The sequence below is a fragment of the Sebastes fasciatus genome, chromosome 22, assembly GCF_043250625.1.
Source record: "Sebastes fasciatus isolate fSebFas1 chromosome 22, fSebFas1.pri, whole genome shotgun sequence".
In the NCBI taxonomy this organism is placed as follows: domain Eukaryota; kingdom Metazoa; phylum Chordata; class Actinopteri; order Perciformes; family Sebastidae; genus Sebastes; species Sebastes fasciatus.
Genome location: NC_133816.1, coordinates 3739705 through 3759818, shown reverse-complemented (window position 1 = coordinate 3759818; position 20114 = coordinate 3739705). Strand labels below are relative to the sequence as shown.

The 20114-nt window shown below is 40.5% G+C and overlaps 2 protein-coding genes across 11 annotated transcripts in view; both read right to left on the bottom strand.

The window, feature by feature from the left end:
• mark2b (MAP/microtubule affinity-regulating kinase 2b) overlaps window positions 1-2903 on the bottom strand; it is a 58464-nt gene extending 55561 nt beyond the window's left edge. For 5 of the 10 annotated variants that reach the window (XM_074624402.1, XM_074624406.1, XM_074624403.1 and 2 more), the window contains exon 1: window positions 1673-2902. In XM_074624402.1, coding sequence (XP_074480503.1) covers window positions 1673-1723 — 51 coding nt within the window. In that variant the 5' untranslated portion in view covers window positions 1724-2902. Of the gene's footprint in view, window positions 1-1672 lie in introns of all 10 variants that reach the window. The other 5 variants (XM_074624401.1, XM_074624405.1, XM_074624409.1 and 2 more) reach the window with 3 other exon arrangements.
• A 7686-nt stretch (window positions 2904-10589) lies between these two features.
• krcp (kelch repeat-containing protein) lies at window positions 10590-16760 on the bottom strand. The gene is made up of 13 exons (XM_074623495.1): window positions 16536-16760; window positions 15860-16021; window positions 15281-15362; window positions 14914-14970; window positions 13869-14100; window positions 13629-13727; window positions 13091-13222; window positions 12777-12964; window positions 12500-12696; window positions 12303-12397; window positions 12096-12150; window positions 11880-11977; window positions 10590-11466 (listed from the first exon to the last, which is right to left on the bottom strand). Exons 1-13 carry the CDS (start codon window positions 16595-16597, stop codon window positions 11222-11224), a joined length of 1704 nt encoding a protein of 567 aa, XP_074479596.1. The 5' UTR covers window positions 16598-16760; the 3' UTR covers window positions 10590-11221.
• Between the last annotated feature and the right edge of the window lie 3354 nt (window positions 16761-20114).

The window sequence follows — 20114 nt, the reverse complement described above, 5'->3', positions numbered from 1 at the left end:
CTATTTATGCTGCTACAATCATCAAAGCTACTGACCAACTGCTAAAACAATCCATCATGCCAAATCCTCACCGCAGCTACATTCATATACCTATAGATACTCAAGCAACACAAATATAGAAATGGGTTTAGCTACACACACACACACACACACACACACACACACACACACACACACACACACACACACACACACACACACACACACACACACACACACACACACACACACACACACACACACACACACACACACACACACACACACACACACACACGACATCATCCACTGGCTACTCTTTCAACATGTATACACACAAATGTTTCCATCCCACGCTCATAGGAGGTTTTATATCACATGATGCTTGTCAACAGCTGTCCAAGTAATGCATGTCACGGTCTGTATCGGAAACTATAATGGTTTTCATGTGAGTGTGTGCAGCTTTTTCTGAATTACAATGCATCTGCAGATAAAACTGTCAACATGATTAAGACAGATGCTGTCTCGGAAGCAATGGGCTTTATTCCGGCCTTCTAATAATGATTCACAGAGCACAGCCGAGAGGTTTCTTTGTCTTTGAAACTTTTAAGCTACTTTTAAGCGACTACCAGAGTGTTTCTCAACTCAACTGAATGGAAACATGCACAATTACTTTCTGAATCTCCAGCTCTCAAAATCCTTTGCAATTTTGATACGTGTATTGAAGGAATAGTATCGTGTGTTTCGAAGCCCTCGGGCCTCTGGCAAAGGGTCAGTGGATTTAGGTCAAAAGAGGATATATTGTTTGCGAGTGCCTTCAATGACCCCCTGTACCTCTACAGCGCCAAGACAATTCCAACTTAACATCTGGGAGCCAGATTTAACAATACCTCTCAATTTAAATCTACATCTGTACCAGGAGTGTTCAATGAACGATCCATCTTGTTTCTTACAAGATTGAATTGGCACCAAAAACTTTGATGCCTGTTCTTTTTGTCACACAGCCACCAATACTTCTTCTTTGCAACAACAAGGTTTGTGATATATTCAAGGTTCCCCTGTCAACATTTTCCCGCACAAACACAATACAACTTCATACAACAGACTATCACTGGAGGGGGTTTTAAAGGCCAAACTCGCACAATGGAAGATGCAAATCAATATTGTGTATTAAAAACAAACACACATAATGTACCAAGCCTGCAACAAAAATCAAACTTCACCTCTCTTAGAGAAAAACTGAATTTCTCAAACACCACTTGATTGTTTTGACACAATGGATCATCAATAATGCATACAGAGCTGACTCGTGGATGCTTGGCTTCTGTACTGTCAACTATACAGCATTCATGCAGAGCAGTCTGACAGGGTTGCCTGTATTGCAACATGTCAAAGTCCCGAAAAGTCAAGTAGGAGGACATGCCCCGACACACAGACTAAACAGAAACCTAAATGTATTCTTCTCTTCTGCAAAGAGTGGGAAATCCAGTGTGAGTGCGTAGGCAAGCTGGTGAATCACTGCTGTGAGGCAAAGACAACAGAGACAGAGGAAAAAAAGCTTGGAGACAACCAGAGACTGTGGAGGGCCACACAGGGGCCCTCTCTACAGCAGATAAGACATCCACACTAAAGCAGATTTAGGGGGAAATATCAACTATAACATTAATGTGGAAAATGATCTGAAGAGTCTTACCTGGCCGGTTGAGTTTTCAATGACTTGCACCAGTGGTGTCCTTGTTGACATGTTTAAAAAAGACTGGAAGTTGCCCAAAAAAAGGGTTTTAGGAGCAGTGAAACCACGATTCTTCAGTGTCTATTGTGCATTTAAAATCTGTCTAGCTGATGGTAGAGGGGGAAATGTCCAACAGATGCTAGCCAGCTAGCAGCACGACAGACAGATAGATCAGCCCTTGAATCAACAAGTTGAATCCCACATCAGCGGCTAGCACAGTTAGCCAGCTAGCTGGAGACTAGCTAGCAACAACCGCACGTCCCATGGCTGTCAACCAAGTAGAAAAAAACAAAGTTAAATGTCTTCTTTTAGCTTCGGTGTGAAAACATTCAGTTCCCAATGAGCATGTGTCAGTGTCGGTGTGGTGGAGCAGCGAGCTACCGAGCAGCTAGCTACTCGGGCTAGCTGGAGGAAAAGTTGGAGCAATGGTTGTGTAGAAGGTTCAGCTAGGTGGCTACTAGCATGCTAACCTGGGAGCTAACTGGAACTAACGGCTGAGCAACGGTCGCCCTGACTACATGGAGTTGCTCTCCAGTGTGGTCTTCATAACGTCGTGTCGACGCCTGCTTTGCTCTCTTCTCTTGCAGCTTTCTCTCAGGTCTGAAACCACCTCCTCAAACTTTCAGGCCAAAGTTATTCCCGGCGAGGTGTCGACCTTCCCAGCTCACACTAAACCAGTCGAAATGTCCCCAGCGAGGTATCCAGAGGAGGTTATCCACACAATAATGGTCACATGGCCGGAGAGAAACGCGGATCAATCTGTTGCGCGAGCTCACATTAGCCCATGTAGCTAATTCACTGGTTCTTTCTATGGGAGCAGAGCTAGCTAGTTAGCTTCTCGTCCAGCAGCCCACTAAACTCACAACCCACGGAAACCACGGCGCTCTTCCTTGTGTTGCGTGATGTGAATAAGGTCGTCGTTCAGTGCTGCACTGCAGTGTGGCGGTAGATACACCAGCTCGTCCTGTCGCTACACACACTCCTATTTATTATCCACCAGCAGACTGAAGCAGCGATCATCAGGTTGTAACATCCATTATCGGCAGACTGGGGGGGTTTTGCGTGTCACGGGCGACATGGAGAGAGAGAGAGCGAGAGAGAGGAGTAGAGGAGCTGCGCCCGGTTGCAGTCTGTCTATCAGTCTATGCGCACGATCCTGCCCTGATACCGGAACAAGCTCACGGCAACATGGCTGCTGCTTGCACCACGACTGAGAGAGGAGGACTCGGGAGGACTCGGGAGGGAGGTTCGGTCTGCGTTCGGCTCCACTCGGCTTTTTCCGAGCCTGTACTGGTGACTCCTCCAGGTTGGTGAATGGCAGGTGTGTAGGGGATTGTGATAGGACCCCAGACCAGACCCCCAGAGCAGACCCCCAGAGCAGGGGTCAGCAACCTTTACTATCAAAAGAGCCATTTTAGGCAAAATAAGAATAGAAAAATCTGTCTGGAGCCGCAAAACATTTGAGCGTTGTGATGAAGGTAACACAGGTTATCGTCTAAGTATATAGTATATAAGTCTAATGCAGTGAGGGCCTAAGTGCAAAATGTACTACGGAGTATTAGGGTCACATTGAGGGAAAAAACATCTGAGATTTACAGAATAAAGTCGTAATATTACGAGAATAAAGTCATAACTTTACGAGAAAAAAGTTGTAATGTGAGAATTAAGTCATAACTTTACAAGAAAAAAAGTTGTAATATTATGAGGATAAATTCATAACTTTACGAGAAAAAAGTTGTAATGTGAGAATTAAGTCATAACTTTAAAAGAAAAAAAGTTGTAATATTATGAGAATAAAGTCATAACTTTACGAGAAAAACGTCGTAATATTACGAGAATAAAGTCATAACTTTACAAGAACAGGGGTTGTAATATTGCGAGAATAAAGTCATAACTTAACGAGAAAAAAAGTCGTAATATTGCGAGAATAAAATCATAATATTACGAGAATAAAGTTATAACTTTACAAGAACAGGGGTTGTAATATTACGAGAATAAAGTCATAACTTTATGAGAAAAAAAGAAAATAACACGTAAAACTACTACTTTATAATATTGACTTTATTCTCATAAACTTGTGACTTTATTCTCGAAATCTCAGATTTATTTGTTTTTCCTCAATATGGCCCTAATACTCCGTCGTACTGTCATACCATAGACCTACAACAATGATAAATAAAAATGAAAATGTAAACAAAAAACAGCTATTCATTTCCATTTTTAAAAATCCACAGGGAGCCCCTGGAGAGGAGCTAAAGAGCCGCATGTTGCTCCGGAGCCGCAGGTTTAGGACCCCTGTCCCAGAGGAACCCCAAAGCCCCAAATCCACCTGTTTATGCAGTTGCTTTTTGGTAATTTGATTACTTGCAAATTTGTAGCCTACCACTCAATTAGCCTACATTATAATATGATCTGGGTCCTGCTTTATTACTCAATATTGTGGCCCTTAGTTGTAGGCTAGAGGGGCCCTGTGTCCAGACTTATTCTACATTTTTGATCCAGGGACCCCAAAAAAATTCATACATGCATGTTTATGATGGAAAGCTGTCACTGTATTATTATTATTATTATTAGTAGTAGTAGTAGTAGTAGTAGTAGTATTAGTAATATTATAGGGCATTCAGAGGATCAATGGCTTTCCTAGCTAGATTGACAATAAGGGGGTTTCTGAGCAGTTTACACAACACAAGTGCTCGCCATCCAATCGCTGAAAAATGCAATTCATGCAAAAATCTCCAAATGTCAAAAGTTTTGAAACCAAATCCCATCATGTCATTTTTTTGGTGCTCCTCAAGGTCTTGGTGTCTTAATGTGGTACTCTGGAGGGATTATTGATCATTTTTATCAATTCTCCAGTGGTAAAAAAATGGTTAAATTCAGCACCAAATCTGTGTAACAAATGGTATCAACCAAAAAATTGCTGCAACAATTTATGAGGCATAATAGAGCATGGGGATGACCATCAAAAACTTCTATCATAATATTCTAAACCCTTATACACTTTCACAACTTATTTCAATTCATTAATTCATGTTTATATCTGATTAATGACTAGAACAACTTGACACACAGTGCTGAGCTGCATCTCAAATTAATCTTCAGGTTCCAGCTTTCAGATGATGTACACCACTTCTATGTGACATCTTATATGTGACATGTTACATATGAATGACTAAAAATCAACACAGATCTTAAAATTAAATTTTTTGTTTGCGTAGTATTGCTGTTGCTGGTGATGTATATCACTATATTTTTTCATGGAGGCTACAATCCCCAACAACACCGCTACAAAGCAGCTCAAGCCTCTTAAGATTTGTTTCATTTGCAAACATTTGTATGCACACATATCCTCTTTTTTTCCTCTTCCCGTATCTCTCTGGAAACTCCAGTTCTGCAGGTGATGTTCCCACGGAACCTCCAGAAGCTGCCAGATATTTTCACAATGAGTCACATCCTTGTATCCTTTCACCTGTCACACACTCAGGGTTTCCCTTGGGTGATTGATAGAGGTGGTTAACGTCATGTTTTTTCATTCATTAAGCTACACCACACTACAACATTTATGGAGAATACATAGAAAACTTCGAACATTGAGCCCAAAATTGGCAAACCAGGCATGACTTGCTATTTGTTTTTAACATAAAATAGTGATATATTGTAGGCTATTATCAAGTGCTTCACAAATTCACTTTTCAATGTATGTCAGTTACTGAACTTTACAATGTAATAGATGAAACTATGGAAAATAAATTTCATTTTCACCTTTTCACTCAAGAAATAAACTTGAAATAACATATTATGCACATGTTTTTTGTAACTTTCAAGTATCTGAAAGTTACTGTTTATAGTTTTGATTCTGTGCCCACTTTTTTTCCAGTATTGTCCCTAAGGCGTATTGTTTATAATATTTTCTTCAGGGGTTGTATATTAGAGCAGCACATCAATGAGCCTAGCTCACAAGCAGGGTGACCTTTGCTGACCCTGGAGATCCTCTGGTTGAAGGGTAGTTTAACCATTACTCCATAAAATCCCTCCTTCCTTTGTTAACCAAACAGGATTGTAATGGAAAATCTACTTTTCTTCTCCACTATCCCTATCATTTTATCAGAATCCATCTGAGGCCATAGCCAATTATTAACTGAATTATGGGTCTTCATCGCAACCACAGCTGTAGAAATAAAGTGCCATTTGTTAACATGTACCCATAAATGTGACTGTGAGATGCTGACAGCTGGCGTAGACATCTCCAAGTTACTTAGCAACAGCCGTGAGGACTGACGAAGACAAACATGGCCGCCATTGGAAGTGGTGATGTCTGAACTCTGTCAATCAGGAGGTCCGCAGGGACTGGTCACAATACCAAATATACACCGTTAGCACAATGCGAGGATGTTATGGAGAAAATAAAAAAGAAATCAGGAAATGGAGGGGTATGAGAGGCTTGTTAGTAATGACTGGGAGAGCATCCAACTGGCAGGATTTCCCGATGAATCAAGGGGAAAAATCACATCCACATCCACTGTTACAGGAGACAAACAGCTTGGTTTTTAGTGCATAAAATACATACAGCCTAGTTACTGTACCAGAGGGACCTCTCTTGTAACTTATCAATCAGTAAACACTCAAACCAATCCAACTGACTTGGCAGAATATGTCCTGTTTTTCTTTTTCAGTGTGTTGGAGCGAGTCCAGTTTGACAGTGGATCACAGGAGAGCAGGTTTTACCTGTACTGTACAGTATTTTGTCACCAGCGCTTTGTGAAAAATGACAAATTTAAAATAATTATAAAATTATAAACCACATGAACTCATTGACTCCAATTTTTTTTCTTCTTTTTTACAGATTTTATATGAGCTGTTTGAGTAAGAGTCTAGTTTGGTGCTGGGTAAAATGTGCTGAAGTGTCGCCATCTGCAGGATATCTGAATATATTACAGAGTATAACCTCAACCATCTACTCTATCTATCTATTTATCTATCTATAATACATATAGCATATTTTAAGACTATGTCCTGCTGTGTGTCCCATAAATATTTGGATAAAAATGCATATTTTGGCTGCCATACTTTTGCATTCGAGAAGAGCTGACACTCTGAGTAGGAGGTTGAAGTGTAGACGGTTAATTGCAGCTGACTTGAGGGTATTTTAAAGTCTCACTGGACGCACATTAAACAACATATCAGCCTTTTTATCTCCAGTTTCCTATTTCAGGGTGCCAACTATATCTGGCCAGATTGAGGCTGTAATGACAGTTATTTTTAATATGTGGCCAATAATTCTCTCTGTAGAGGCTGGCATCCTACAATATACACATCACCAGTCTGCCAGGTTGTCTCTCCAGCCGTTTTTTTTTGCGTTTCAGTTAATCTCGAGAAGAATTTAGCTCGCTCTGTGGCAATATGAAAATATGAATTGCTGCTGCATCAGGTTAAAACATCATCCAAATTCTCTATCACGTTGTCATGCGTATGCATTGGAGTGTGAGCTACCCAGCTGTTAGCAGTGATTTCACTTTTAGTAAGCCAGTTACTGAAGGTTTGGAAGTAATTAAAAAAATGTTGATGTAGAAATGAGCACAGAAATGCATTTTTTTCTGATTTACATCAAAAAATAATATACGTGGTGACATATAAACTCAGCAGTCAGACTTTTTTTGGTGTATAAAGATACTAACTGTGGAGTCCACATAGAGCTTTATGACTTCATTGCACAAAAGGCTCCATCACAATGTCAACCTTCCTACTTTATTTAGTCATCAATAAAAGTAACTTAAAATTGAATTATGACCATGGTAGTTAATTAATATTTAGAGCTGAACCTACTGTAATTGCATGCATTTGTAGATTCACATTAGGATAAAATCCTCTATCACAGTATATGTAATTTTATATCAAACTAACAAATTATAAAACAATATATACATAATACATTTTCTGGGAAATCAATTGAAAAATTGTAAATGGACATGGCTCATCCAGTACAGGAAATACCTGACAAATTAAAGTACTTCATCAGATCCTACAAAGGCCCAGCAGCACACTCAATTATTCAGTCTAATTAGACTTCTGCTCAGGTTGAAGGCGGCTGGAGCTGCGTTAGATTTACATCATGTCACTAAACTTTATAAGAATGATAAAATCTCTCCCCCCTAACAGGTGGAACGAATCTACTCAGAGGTCAGACAGGTCAGTTAAGCGCAGTGTACATGCAGTCTTCAGACAGGAAACACCTGTGTAGGTGGACCATAAATCATATATTGTACATACAGTATATACTAACAAGCTTTAGTTGGATTTATTGTCACAATAACCAACTGCATAGGACACATCTCTCATCACCCTGAGTCAGCTATAAGGGTGGTTCCCAAACTGTTTCACGTCAAGGACCCTTAAACTGGCACAAATTAGACCACGGACCCCCATTTGATAAGATTTCGCCCCGAGGTCCCCTATCTGATTTTGCTTTAGGATGTTTTATTACAGAGTGTATGAAACTCATGACCAAAGTAGTCATACATTCTGTCATTGTGTTACTTATGGATGGCATTATAGGGAAAATAAATGATTCTCCTTTTTGTCAGGGACCCCTGGAACCCCCTCAAGGACCCCACTTTGAAAACCACTGAGCTATAACACCTGAACACCACCTGCTGCTGTTTGGAGTAACTGGAGTTAGCAGAGAGGTCATAATAGAGAATCTAAAGTGATAATACATGGTTGAAATGTCTAGCTTCTGTAAAAGTACAAATACAAACTTGCCCAGACAAGACACCAACTCTGAACAGCAGCCCTTCCATGATCACTAAGTCTGGTATGTCCTCTTTATATGATTAATAGTGTTAAATGACCTCCGGTTTAAAATCCATTCAAATGAGTACATTTGGAACAAGACGGGTGGGGTTGATGAAGGGCTATTGAGCTCATCTGACAGGGCTGTGGGGGTTAATCAGACAAAAAAAGGTGGGATATGCACTAATTGCACTGTAACCTAGTGAGACAAGATGTACCAGACATGATTATAGAGGAGGAGACAATCAGGAGAAGTAGAAGAGAGTAGAGGACATAAACACATATAACATTAGTGAGTGTACAAAGTATAAAGAGAATCTTTCTTTGGCCTAATTCATGGCCAAACCGACTGAAAGGATGAATGAAGATCCTTCCTTAACCCGGCAGTTTAGAAGGAGCTGAGTCACAACGTGGGCAGAATGAGTGAAGTAAGAAGCAGGGCCAGAAATAGGCTGAATCTGTACAGACTGTTCTACAATCACATGATGTAAGTAATATTCAAATATATCTAATATATAAAAAACAATTCAACCACATTACTTTAACTTATTATAGCCAGTAATGAAGACTTGTTTTGTAGCCCATTAAGTGCATATTTTATGATTTGCAGTGAAAGAATCGAGCGGAAAAAAGACATGTATCCACAAGTCTTAAAGGAAACTGATTTGTTTTTGATTGAAGCATTTTAGGAAGCCGGGCTTTCCTTTGTATCACCAGAGGAAATACCAGTAGGTGAAACCAGCTTCATGGCCTCCAACGGATTTTGCCAGACTGTTTTATAGTAAGATATCAAAAAAAGTTGTTAAATCATTTGCACATCAATGCAGCCAGTATATATACATATATATATATATATATATATACATATATATATATATGTATATATATATATATGTGAGCTCTTTATGTGGGGTCTCTAGCGTATGCTCTGAGGTGAAAGACTCCCTCTGCATGATGATGATTATGATGATTGTCATCCGCATCCTCATACAACAGACTGCAGTGTAGCCTGATAAAAGATGACTTCCTCTGTAAATCAACAATTGTATATAAAGTCAACAAACTGAACATCTATCTAATCAATGTTCACTATTAATAGCACCAGATTACATTACTTCTTTCCAGGAAACTTTCTAGGAACTCACAGACCTGTAAGAGTCAAATTCTTGAGGTGAAACATTTATTTTGTTTTCTGACAGGTCAAATGTAATCATATTGAGTCCTCCACTCACTCAAGGGCAATTTTTGTATTTTTAAAAAAATATATAAAATGTATAACTTCTTTAACCCCTCACTTTATTTGTGATTATTAATGTCTCAATATACTATATCGTTTTAGTACCTTATTTATTAATTTTTTTTTCATGCTACATTTGGTGTATAGTAGACACTATACATGTATTGTACTTTAAAAAAAAATCGAATTTGTATCTGTTCTCGTGCTTTTGCTGCTGTGACACCCAATACAGTTGATCAGATCTTAAGTTTGTAACTCCATCCATCCATCTGCAACCGCTTATCCCGTTAGGGGTCGCGGGGTTTGTAACTGTAGAATGTAATTACCCTTCATGTTTGTATTATGATTTCTGCTCTGGGGGATGAACAACCATGGAAACACTTAATGTGCCGCCAGTTCGTATATTGAATAAGTCACCAAAGTTGGCTGCGTAACCCGATGAATATATTAAAGTTAAAAAACAGCCACATTCATGACACCGTTATCAGCTACTCAGCAGAAAGGAAGATAATCCCTCTGGAGCTCCACTAATCTTTTATTAAAACGTCTCCATTTAGCTCCGACTCTGTGAAGATAGCATCAGTGTTACTCTGCTAGTCTGACATTAGCTCATGTTAGTTTGGAGTTAACGGGCCGTTCAAACCTCATCAGTTTGACACTACTTGGTATAAAGTAAACCGCACCGTCTTATGTCAGACTGAAAAAGTGGGTTGATTATTCTGCAAATGGAAAAGCTTGTTGAAGTTGGGTTTAACCGTCTCTACATCTCTGCACATGTGGCTTACTTTCTTTATAAAGATGGAATTGAGCAGAAAAACTAAATGTCAACTCAAAGGAAGATTATGCTTCAAATAAAGTGTAAAAAAACAAATGTTTATTAAGTAAAGACAGAAGTGCAAATGAACAGAACGGGAACAGGAATTGAGATTTTGGAAATGATGACAGTAACGGGATTTGAAGCATCACATACAGTTAATGCACCTGCAGCTATACAGAGGCAACATATTCCAAATATCGGGGCTTCTGAAAAGCCAAATTATTCATAACTAAAAGAAACAATATATACATTTTTACCTGAGGAAGAAGTTGAAAAGCTTCAAACTATGTACATACAAATTTGAGTAATGTCCTTGATCACTAAAATAATCTGAAATGTTTGATGATTTAAACCAAGATAATTTTTTTTATTAATATGGAACCACAAGTGGAGAAGTTTGTTAAAAAGTAGCTCTCATATTCCTGTTATGCACTACATGGAAATGAAGTTCAACTTTTCAGATCTGTATTTAATAAATGCCCAAACTGAGCACTTTCCAATATCAACATCTTTAAAAAAAAAGCATAATAGAAAGAAGAGAGGGCTCACACGACAAAAAGGAAACAAAGACAAACTATAGGAATATAAATAATATAGGAGCTGTGGGGGTGTTGAAATAGCTTCACATCCGGTCGGGGAGTGAGGATTCACCTCTGACTCACTCTCTTTAAATAGCGCCGAGCAGATCCTCCACGGCGACAGTCGTCAGGTCGGAGTAGAAGTTGCCCTCGTTGTCTCCGCCTCCGAACACCAGCAGGGTTCTGCTGACGGAGCCCAAGTCTGTGATGTCCGCGTCTTCTTCTTCCTCCCCTGAGAAACGGCGGTGATCGGCCGTCTCCATGGTGATGATGGAGTGCCCCGCCCTGGGCACGGACAGCTGAGGGAGCGTCACCTGTGTCCAGCTGTTGGTGTCTGAACCAGTGAAACACAGAAAAAAAAAAAGTGATTATTTTAAATCATGTAAAATCCAAAATGTCATCATATGAAACAATAATCTAAATAATTGCTAGCTGCAGCCCTAGTTGTAATGCTAGTCTACATCACTTTATGTACTAGGGCTGTCAAAATTGGCCAAAATTACGTTTATTAATTTAAATTATCCGAATATCTATCTTTTCACATCATGTCCATTACTGATGATTATTTATTATTATTATTTATTTATGTCATTGTGTAAATATTTTGTCAAAGCACCAGTGGTCAATCATACAATATCATCAATATGGATATCAAGTTATTTGATCAAAAATATGATGATATTTGATTTTCTCTATATCACCCAGCTCTATATGTAAGTGTGTCTGAAATTGTGAGTTGCCTCTCACCTATATCAAAGATGAAGGTGTCACTGAGAGCGTTGTTTCCGTTGTAACCTCCGTGGACCAGGAACTTTGTGTCTGAGAGCACAGCGCTGCCATGCCAGCTGGAACACATACAGAGACACACACACATTCAATAACACTGAAAAGTGCTGCACACGAGACTTGATAATATTTTTAAAAAAACACTGAGGTACAATATCCAGTTGTAGCTGGGTGTACCTTCGAGGGGAGGGGGCTTTCCCAGTTGTTTTCACAACAGAAAACTCCATCAGACCTACAAAACACAAAAACATTTTCATTTTAATTATGCATGCAGTGCATTTACACCCCTATCCACAGATATGTACCTTGTGTGTGTACAGATAGATGTGTGTTTGTGCATGAAACCAAGAATTTCCCATAAAAGCCAGCTGGTGTGCTGCTTACCGAGGTCCAACATGTACATGTCATTGTAGCAGACGGGAGTGTCCCACCCACCAAATACATAGATCTTCCTCTGCTGCATCACACATGCAGAGTGGCTGAAAGAGAAACAAAGAGGGAGGATGAGACAGGGATGAAAATCAAGTGATTTGAGAGCCAGCCAGACATGCTGAGATGACATGTGGAACAAACCATCTTACCCTGAGCGGGGGGAGGGCTTGTCGCCGGTTACAATGGGCTGGTACCAGATGGAGAGGTGGGGGTCGAAGATGTACAGCGAGTCACTGCAGCCGTCGGGCTCCGGGTTTGGACACGGAAACACTCCTCCCAGCACGAACAGCTCGCCTCGAAACATGCTGCAGCTGTGGTAGGCCAGAGGAGGAACCTTACCTTGAGCCTGAAGGACACGAGAGAGGACATGAAGAGAGAGGACAAGCTGCCAAAATAGACTTGTGGAGTTAAAACAAGCACACACACCTCCACCATGGTCCACTTCCAGCTCTGCGTGTCGAGGATGTGAACGTCGTTGAACCACTTCTTGTTCTTTGATCCTCCGAACACAAAGATGCGCCTGGAGTCCGGGTCGTAGACGGCTGTGTGGCCGATCCTGGCCTCGGGTGTTGGACCCTCTGCCAGAGTCTCCGCCGCAAACCAGGACATGTCCTCTGTTGGACAGAGACAAGGACACTTGCTATGACACGGACCCACCAGAAATCTCCTTGAAACAAAATTCTCCGTGGAGCCTCATATGACACAGATTCCAACATGTTAGTTGTTGTTTATTGACAGACCTGTGCAGAGCTTCCACATGGGGTCTTTGCAGAACTGCATCCTGGCTCCCTGCCCTCCAATCAGAATAGCTGTCTGAGCATCGATGGCACACAGAGTCTGACCCCAGCGACCTGACGGGCTGACCAGCGGGGCTGCAGGAAAACCAGATATTTGTTATTTCAAGAGTTCATGTCTCTCAAACATCTCACACACATCTCACACACTTCCCCCTGTTTACAGTCTTTATGCTAAGCTAGGCATCTCCTGGCTCCATATTCATACATGACGAACATACAGTATATGACAGTGGCATTGAGCTTCCTGTCTAACTGTTGGCAAGAAGGCGAATAAGCGTATTCTCCAGCAGTGCTACCCAGGTAACTGTAACCTACAAATACCTGCATGCACCATGGCCTCTCCAAGTTTATGTGTACACAAAACTCAGGTGGGCGATGTGCATCAACGTAGCAGCTACGGGACTGAGAGGTGAAGATATACGACAAGAAGTAAAGATAAAACAGAACTAAAACGGTACGTGGTGTGAATGCACAAACTCACCGGTCTGAGTGGGAGTCTTGGCCGACCTACTCTTCGTCCTGGCTGCACTCTGAGGAGGCGTTCTTCCCACAATCCCCTGCACCTCTCCTGCTCCATTAGCTGCAGAATGGAGAAAGTGAAGGAGGTTTGATAGAAGAAAGAGTACACACAGAAATGCTTTACTTGTCTCCTCCACACCGAGGACAATAAACAACATTATCATATTATAATTCTCCTCACACAACATGTTCTCTCTCTCACCTGTTCCCTTCATCTTAGTTGCATCTGCTCCACTACTGAACAGCTTCTGGCTGCCTTTAGTTTGACCTCTGGCCTTTCGCACAGGTGTGGTCTTCTCCACGGTGCCATTCGGACACACGTTCTCCTCTTCCCCTCTCGTTGTCTTCTTATTCTCGTCACCGTCTTCCTCAGATACTCGCTCTCTCTTCCTCTTGCCGTTGAGCTCCCGGGCTGCGAGGGGAGCCACAGTGTCCTGGGACGGTCAACAGTCGGTGTCATTCATCATTTAGCAAATGAAATATTGAAATATGCAAGAGTAAACTGGGAAAGAGAGGTGAGCGGTTACAAAAACAGCTATCTGTAATGTATCATTCATCTGTTTGTAGGCAAACAAGACTGTAATTAGCCTCAATAGACCAGAATGCAATGCTGCAACACAAACAGGGGGAAATGTGACCCTCTTTATTTCAAGTGAAGAAGTCTCACTCTGCTCTGGTTTTTGCTTCCAACAGAACCACTTTACAACCATACATAACAAGTTATTGTCCATTCTGGGTTGCTGAGAGGCATTGTGGTAAATGTAGGAAACTACAAAAGCAAGTAAACATTAACAAAAGTTATATTGATAAGTGTTAAGTATAAATATCTACATTATTTAAAGTATGAATGTTGCATGTAGCTCGTTATGTTTTTTTGCGGTCTAAATTCTGGCCAATTTCTGGCCTATTGCAATGTTCAAATCGCAGGATGAGGAGGAAATCGCACTATTTGTTAAAGGTTAAAAGTGTGTCAAATTACCATTTTGAATTAAATATTGTGGTGCTGCAGAGATGTCCTGGTCTACACATCATATTGTAGAGACTAAAGAAAACATCTTTGTTTGGTACAGATCCCTGAGAATAATTATGAAGAAATGATATTCCCTGTAATATCCCAAATCATATATTGCAATATCAGTCAAAATAATTGCAATGAGGTATTTTTTCAAAATCGTGCAACCCTACTGATTTCCGATACTAGTATTATTAGTATATATAAAGTATACTGTATAATTCCCACAGATTACCTTTGGTGTGTATTCCTTCACAGACAGGAGCTCTGGCTCTGACCAATCTGCTTTTACCTGAGGAAAGAAAAACACAATTATCCATAACTGAATCCTTGTGTAGAAACAGACTTATAGATTTGATTTTATTAATAGTCAAGACACAAATTTGTCTGAAACTATACATAAATAATGAAATATTAAAACCAAATTGCTTTGATTAAAGATTATAAAGAATATACTGATTTATTGCTGAAAAAATACTGTGTATATTTTCATAATTATTGTCTCAGGGCTTGGCTATTAGCTGGAACAACGAAATGACCACTTCTCATAGCTGTTTGTGTTGCTACTCCCAGTATATTTGAGGGTTTGTTTTTTTATTTACCAGGTTTCCTCCCTCCAGAGTGACATTCAGTGTGACGCTGTCTGTCCACGTCTCCTCCTCCCACTGCTCCCATGACAGACACCTGCAGAACGGAAAATGTCCTGATGACTCAGTTTTGTTAACAGTGGAACTTTTACTACAGAAGTAAGCAGGCCCAAGTGCTCCACAGACAAACTCAGGAAATCCTTTGTCCCAGGAGCCATCAAACTGTACAACACCTCTCTAGGGAGGGGGGGGGGACAAAGGAGGACGGTCTGCAGGACTTTAGACTAAGCTACTGGATTTACCCTGCACTATTCTCACTTTTAACAGTCTCTTCTGCACTATATTAATTTTTTTTTAATAGTTGTGTATCACAGCTGTTACCCTGCACTATATTCAGTTTTAACAGTTTTCTTCATCTCCTTGTATTTTTATATCTGGTATATTTTTTTGTACTTTGCACTACAAACTTTTTTACTGCCTTTTTACTAACATGTTTTGCACTATGGAACTGTGATGCTGGAAACTTGAATTTCCCTCAGGATCAATAAAGTTACTATCTATCTATCTATCTATCTAGGTCAGAGGTCAACCTACTTGTTATAGGGGGTGAGTTTCCCGATAGTGATGGGGAACCGGTCCGCATCGTTGAGCTCCGCGTTGACGCAGATCCGCTCCCCCCACGGCCCGCTGCTGAACAGCACCACCTGGTGAACACCCGGGGGGACTGCTACACACACCCTGCACGAACCTGCAGCACTGACACAGAGAAAAAACACAAAGAAATAAGTGAATACTAGTCTCTGTTTCTGTTTCTTCCACTGAGCATTAGATCAGCAGAATCTGTCACAACTTTTAAATCCAGTCTTAAAACCCACTTTTACAGAAAGGCTTTTCCAATCAGCTGAATTATAGTCTTTTGTGTGCTGATGTGTATATATGTGCATATTTAACTGTATGAATATGTATATGCTTGTTTCTTTATTTTCCCATTCTATTGTTTTTTATTTAATTATTTATGTTTCAGTGTATTCTGTTATACATGATGTGAATTTCCTTGGAAAGCACTTTGTGCTTGAAAAGTGCTCTACAAATAAATGTATTATTATTATTATTATTATTATTATTATTATTATTATTTATTAGCATGTGTTTCACAATGACAGAGAAGCTAACCGACGTTTCCTTCTCTATAAACACGGCTAATGTGAAGAGGAGCAACAGATGAAGGTTTAAGACATGAACTGATGACAAATGCTTAATAAACACCAACCTCAGCAACCTCTGAGGAGGACCGTCCACTCCCAAAACAGCATAGATCCCGAAATCTTCCATCGTTGTGTCGTCCTCCACAACTAGTCACAGCTCGTTCTTCTATCCTACTTTATTTGTACACTATTTAAAGTATCAAAACAACGATATCGCCTCTATGTCCCTCTGTTCGACATCTCCCGCCACAGACACATGTGTGTACAACATACAAACTCCGCGGGAGTTCTTGCTGAAGGAGAGTGAGCGCGTGTTTTGTCGCTGGGAGTATCTGTGCGGGTGGAGCCTGCACTATTAGGCATACAGCAGAACCAGAGCTCCGCCCACGCAATACAAGCTGACAACATCGAGCACACTTCAGGCTCTGCAGCACACAAGCCAATCAGAGGCCTGCATTCAGCACCGCTGTGAGACGTAACAAAAGCTGCGTTCAAGAGCACTTGTTAAATCTCGCACTGTCCTGTAAATGCACTGCTACTTCTTGTGCTTTTATTATGTTTTATTAAATTTTTAGCTTATTATAATTTTATTTTTATTTATATGTGTATTTCCTAAAAAACTGACAATAACCTGATATTTTCAGGTGAAATTTCATTCATTCATTCATTCATTCATTTCATTCTCACTGTGCAATATCATTTCCACTTGTGCAATTTTGTTAATAGTTTGTTTATTGTCAATACTGTATATACTGCTCCTATTTTTATACTTCCTTCTATTTAAATGGTTCATATTTTGTTACACTTTGTTTAGCTCTTTTTTACTGCGTTAGCTGATGCCTCTTGTTTTTTGCACTATCCCCTTTTTGCTGCTGTACACTGCACATTTCCCCACTGAGGGACTAATAAAGGAATATCTTATTTTATGTTACTTATCTTAATACCTCTTTATGTCTTATGTAAAGCATATTTCCTTGTTGTAAAAACAAGGCAAAAAGACAATATAGCCAATATATCACATCATCAAATAGTAGTATCATTGATTTGTTCCAATGGGACGGTTTGCTGATAATCAAGAAAGGGCTTCCGATCTTGTAATTTATTATTAATAATTGTTATTTGGTTATATAGTACACAACAAATGCTTTTATATAGCTACATTTCAAATGGCAGATCAGTGTGTTCTTCCGGTATATGACAAAAACAGATTTCAGATACAGATTTCATGCAATCCCATTGTCGTCCCCACAGTTTGAGGTGGAAAAAAAACTAAATTGTACTTATGGCAGAACTTGAAGATCAAGCACACATACTGAAGTGTATGCAGTATTTTCACAGTAGGATACACTATAGGTGTGTGGTTCATGTAATTTTCATGCAAATCTGTCATGCTAAGTGTTTCTGAAGGCAGCAGCTTTTGAACCCTCGACACTGATCCAACGGTTGGAACAAACCCAGCTGCCTTCAGAGCACCACACACACTGAAAGGTTTGTCACAGCTAGGCTACTTTCCTGCATGTCTGTCATTTATAGATAAATTGTCCCTGTCATGGACAAATGATCTACCTCCAGGTTTGCTTGTTAGTTTATAATCCTCCAATATAAAGATTCAAGGCTGAACTTCATCACTGGACCATTTCCTTCTTCCTCTGCAGCATGAACGGAACCACTGGAAACTCTGCAGCGTATTTATGGTCTGAGTGTGATCCTTATGATGATGGTGACGGTGCTGGTAAATTAGGAGGACCTTCGGCAGGCCTCCTCGTCATCTTCTTCACCTACTGCTTTGAATTCCCCGTCGGCGCCCCGTCAAACCTCTGGCTCATCTGTCGCATCCTCAGGCAAAGGTAAATATTTTCAAACATTTTGGTGTAATAATCCGTATCCTCATTGTTAATACCAATTCTTGCAAAACTTTATTGTCCGTTTGTTTGTCTTCATCCTGTTCTGTTACGGCTTTATTTGTCATTTGCTAAATTCAAAGGTCAAAGGTCGCCGGCGTCCCTCCTGCAGACTTTTTCCTCCTCCACCTGGCCCTCACCCAGCTGTCCTTCTACCTGGCCTTGCCTATATTCTTTGCCAATCACTTTCTGTGGCAGAGCAACAACGTGGTGACCGTGGTGACTTTCCTGACCTCGATGGTTATCGTTATGAAGCCGCTGCTCCTCTGTCTGGTGTGTGTGGAGAGGTACATGGCTGTGCTGCGACCCCTCGACTATCCACGGTAAAGCTACACACAGGTTGATGTCCTTAGATATGTTGAACATAAGACCTTTTACTAAACACATGAGACAGTATTCATGATAACTGGCAGCTTATATAGTAAGACAGTATGTCTCAGCCTGTGAAAACAGTTGCATAATGTGACTCTGGAGGAACTTTAACTTGCATTTTCCCCTGTAATATGCTTCTGAAAACCTCTGACTTGATTAGAGATGTGAACTGACTATCTGCGGGGAAGATGTGGAACATCATGTGCGACTCTCCTCTCTATTCCCTCCTTCCTTCCAGGTTCAAGGCGCGTCGGTACAGATGGGGATGTTTGGGTGTCTCATGGTGCATTTACTTCATCATGGCTTCCGTTTTTCTTATTGAGCGCACTGCCACCACAGTTTGTGTGGTATTCCTCCCCGTTCTGGTCATAGACACCTTCTGCAGCCTATCTGTTCTCAAAACGTTAAAAAAACCTCCACCGGGGGGCAGAGAGGTGACGGAGAAGAAGAGGAAAGGGCTGGCAGTGAGGATGGAGGAGGGAGAGCAGAGGAAAGAAGGAAAGAGGGAGCAAAAGGTGAAGAAAGTTGGGGGGAAAGGAGAGATGAACTCCATGAAGAAGAAAGCCTTCATCACCATTGCCATCATCCAGGCTGTCCTCACACTCAACTACCTCCCCATCATCATCACCTTGCCTATGGATGGATTCGTTCCAGCTCGTACCCTGAAGTGTCAGTACTGGCCCATGGGTGTAGCTGCTGCAGCCAGCTGTAGCTACGTGCAGCCTCTGCTCTACCTGCACAGACTGGGCCGGCTGCCATGTACGATGACATCACAAAACATCTAGCTCAACTGCCCTTTCATTACAGGGTTGCATTGATGTTTTGTAATGATTTCATTCCCATCTCTGCTGTATAATAAGCTTATAAACTTTTAGAGCACAACCATATGGTTGAATGAAAGTTACTATCTCAACTTCTACAAATACAGAGTGCAGCTGGATCATTGTAATTGTATGAAATGCAAATTCCCAGCACGTACTGCTGTGTTCTGTTTTGTTTCCATCACAGTATGCAAAGTCCCAGACAGCATGCTCAATATGACCTGTTAATGGATGGTGACATGAAAACGATGTCACATGAACTCTTTGCATGTCTGAGTATGTTTCCATACAGTAATGTCCTTCAGAAAGTTTGCCTGATATGATATAACTTTGGTTACAACGACTACGTGGGTATGATGACCTAGCAGGTGGAGTTGTTCATGTCATTTACACTTTAGACAAAAGATGATGTTTAAACTATACCATAATATTATAATACCTATCCCACAAGATGTCTAGTCACAGATATCAATATTTCATGATAGGCCATTATCATCAAAACCTTCCCTGGGAAAACAGTTCATATTCATTATCAAATTAATAGATAAGA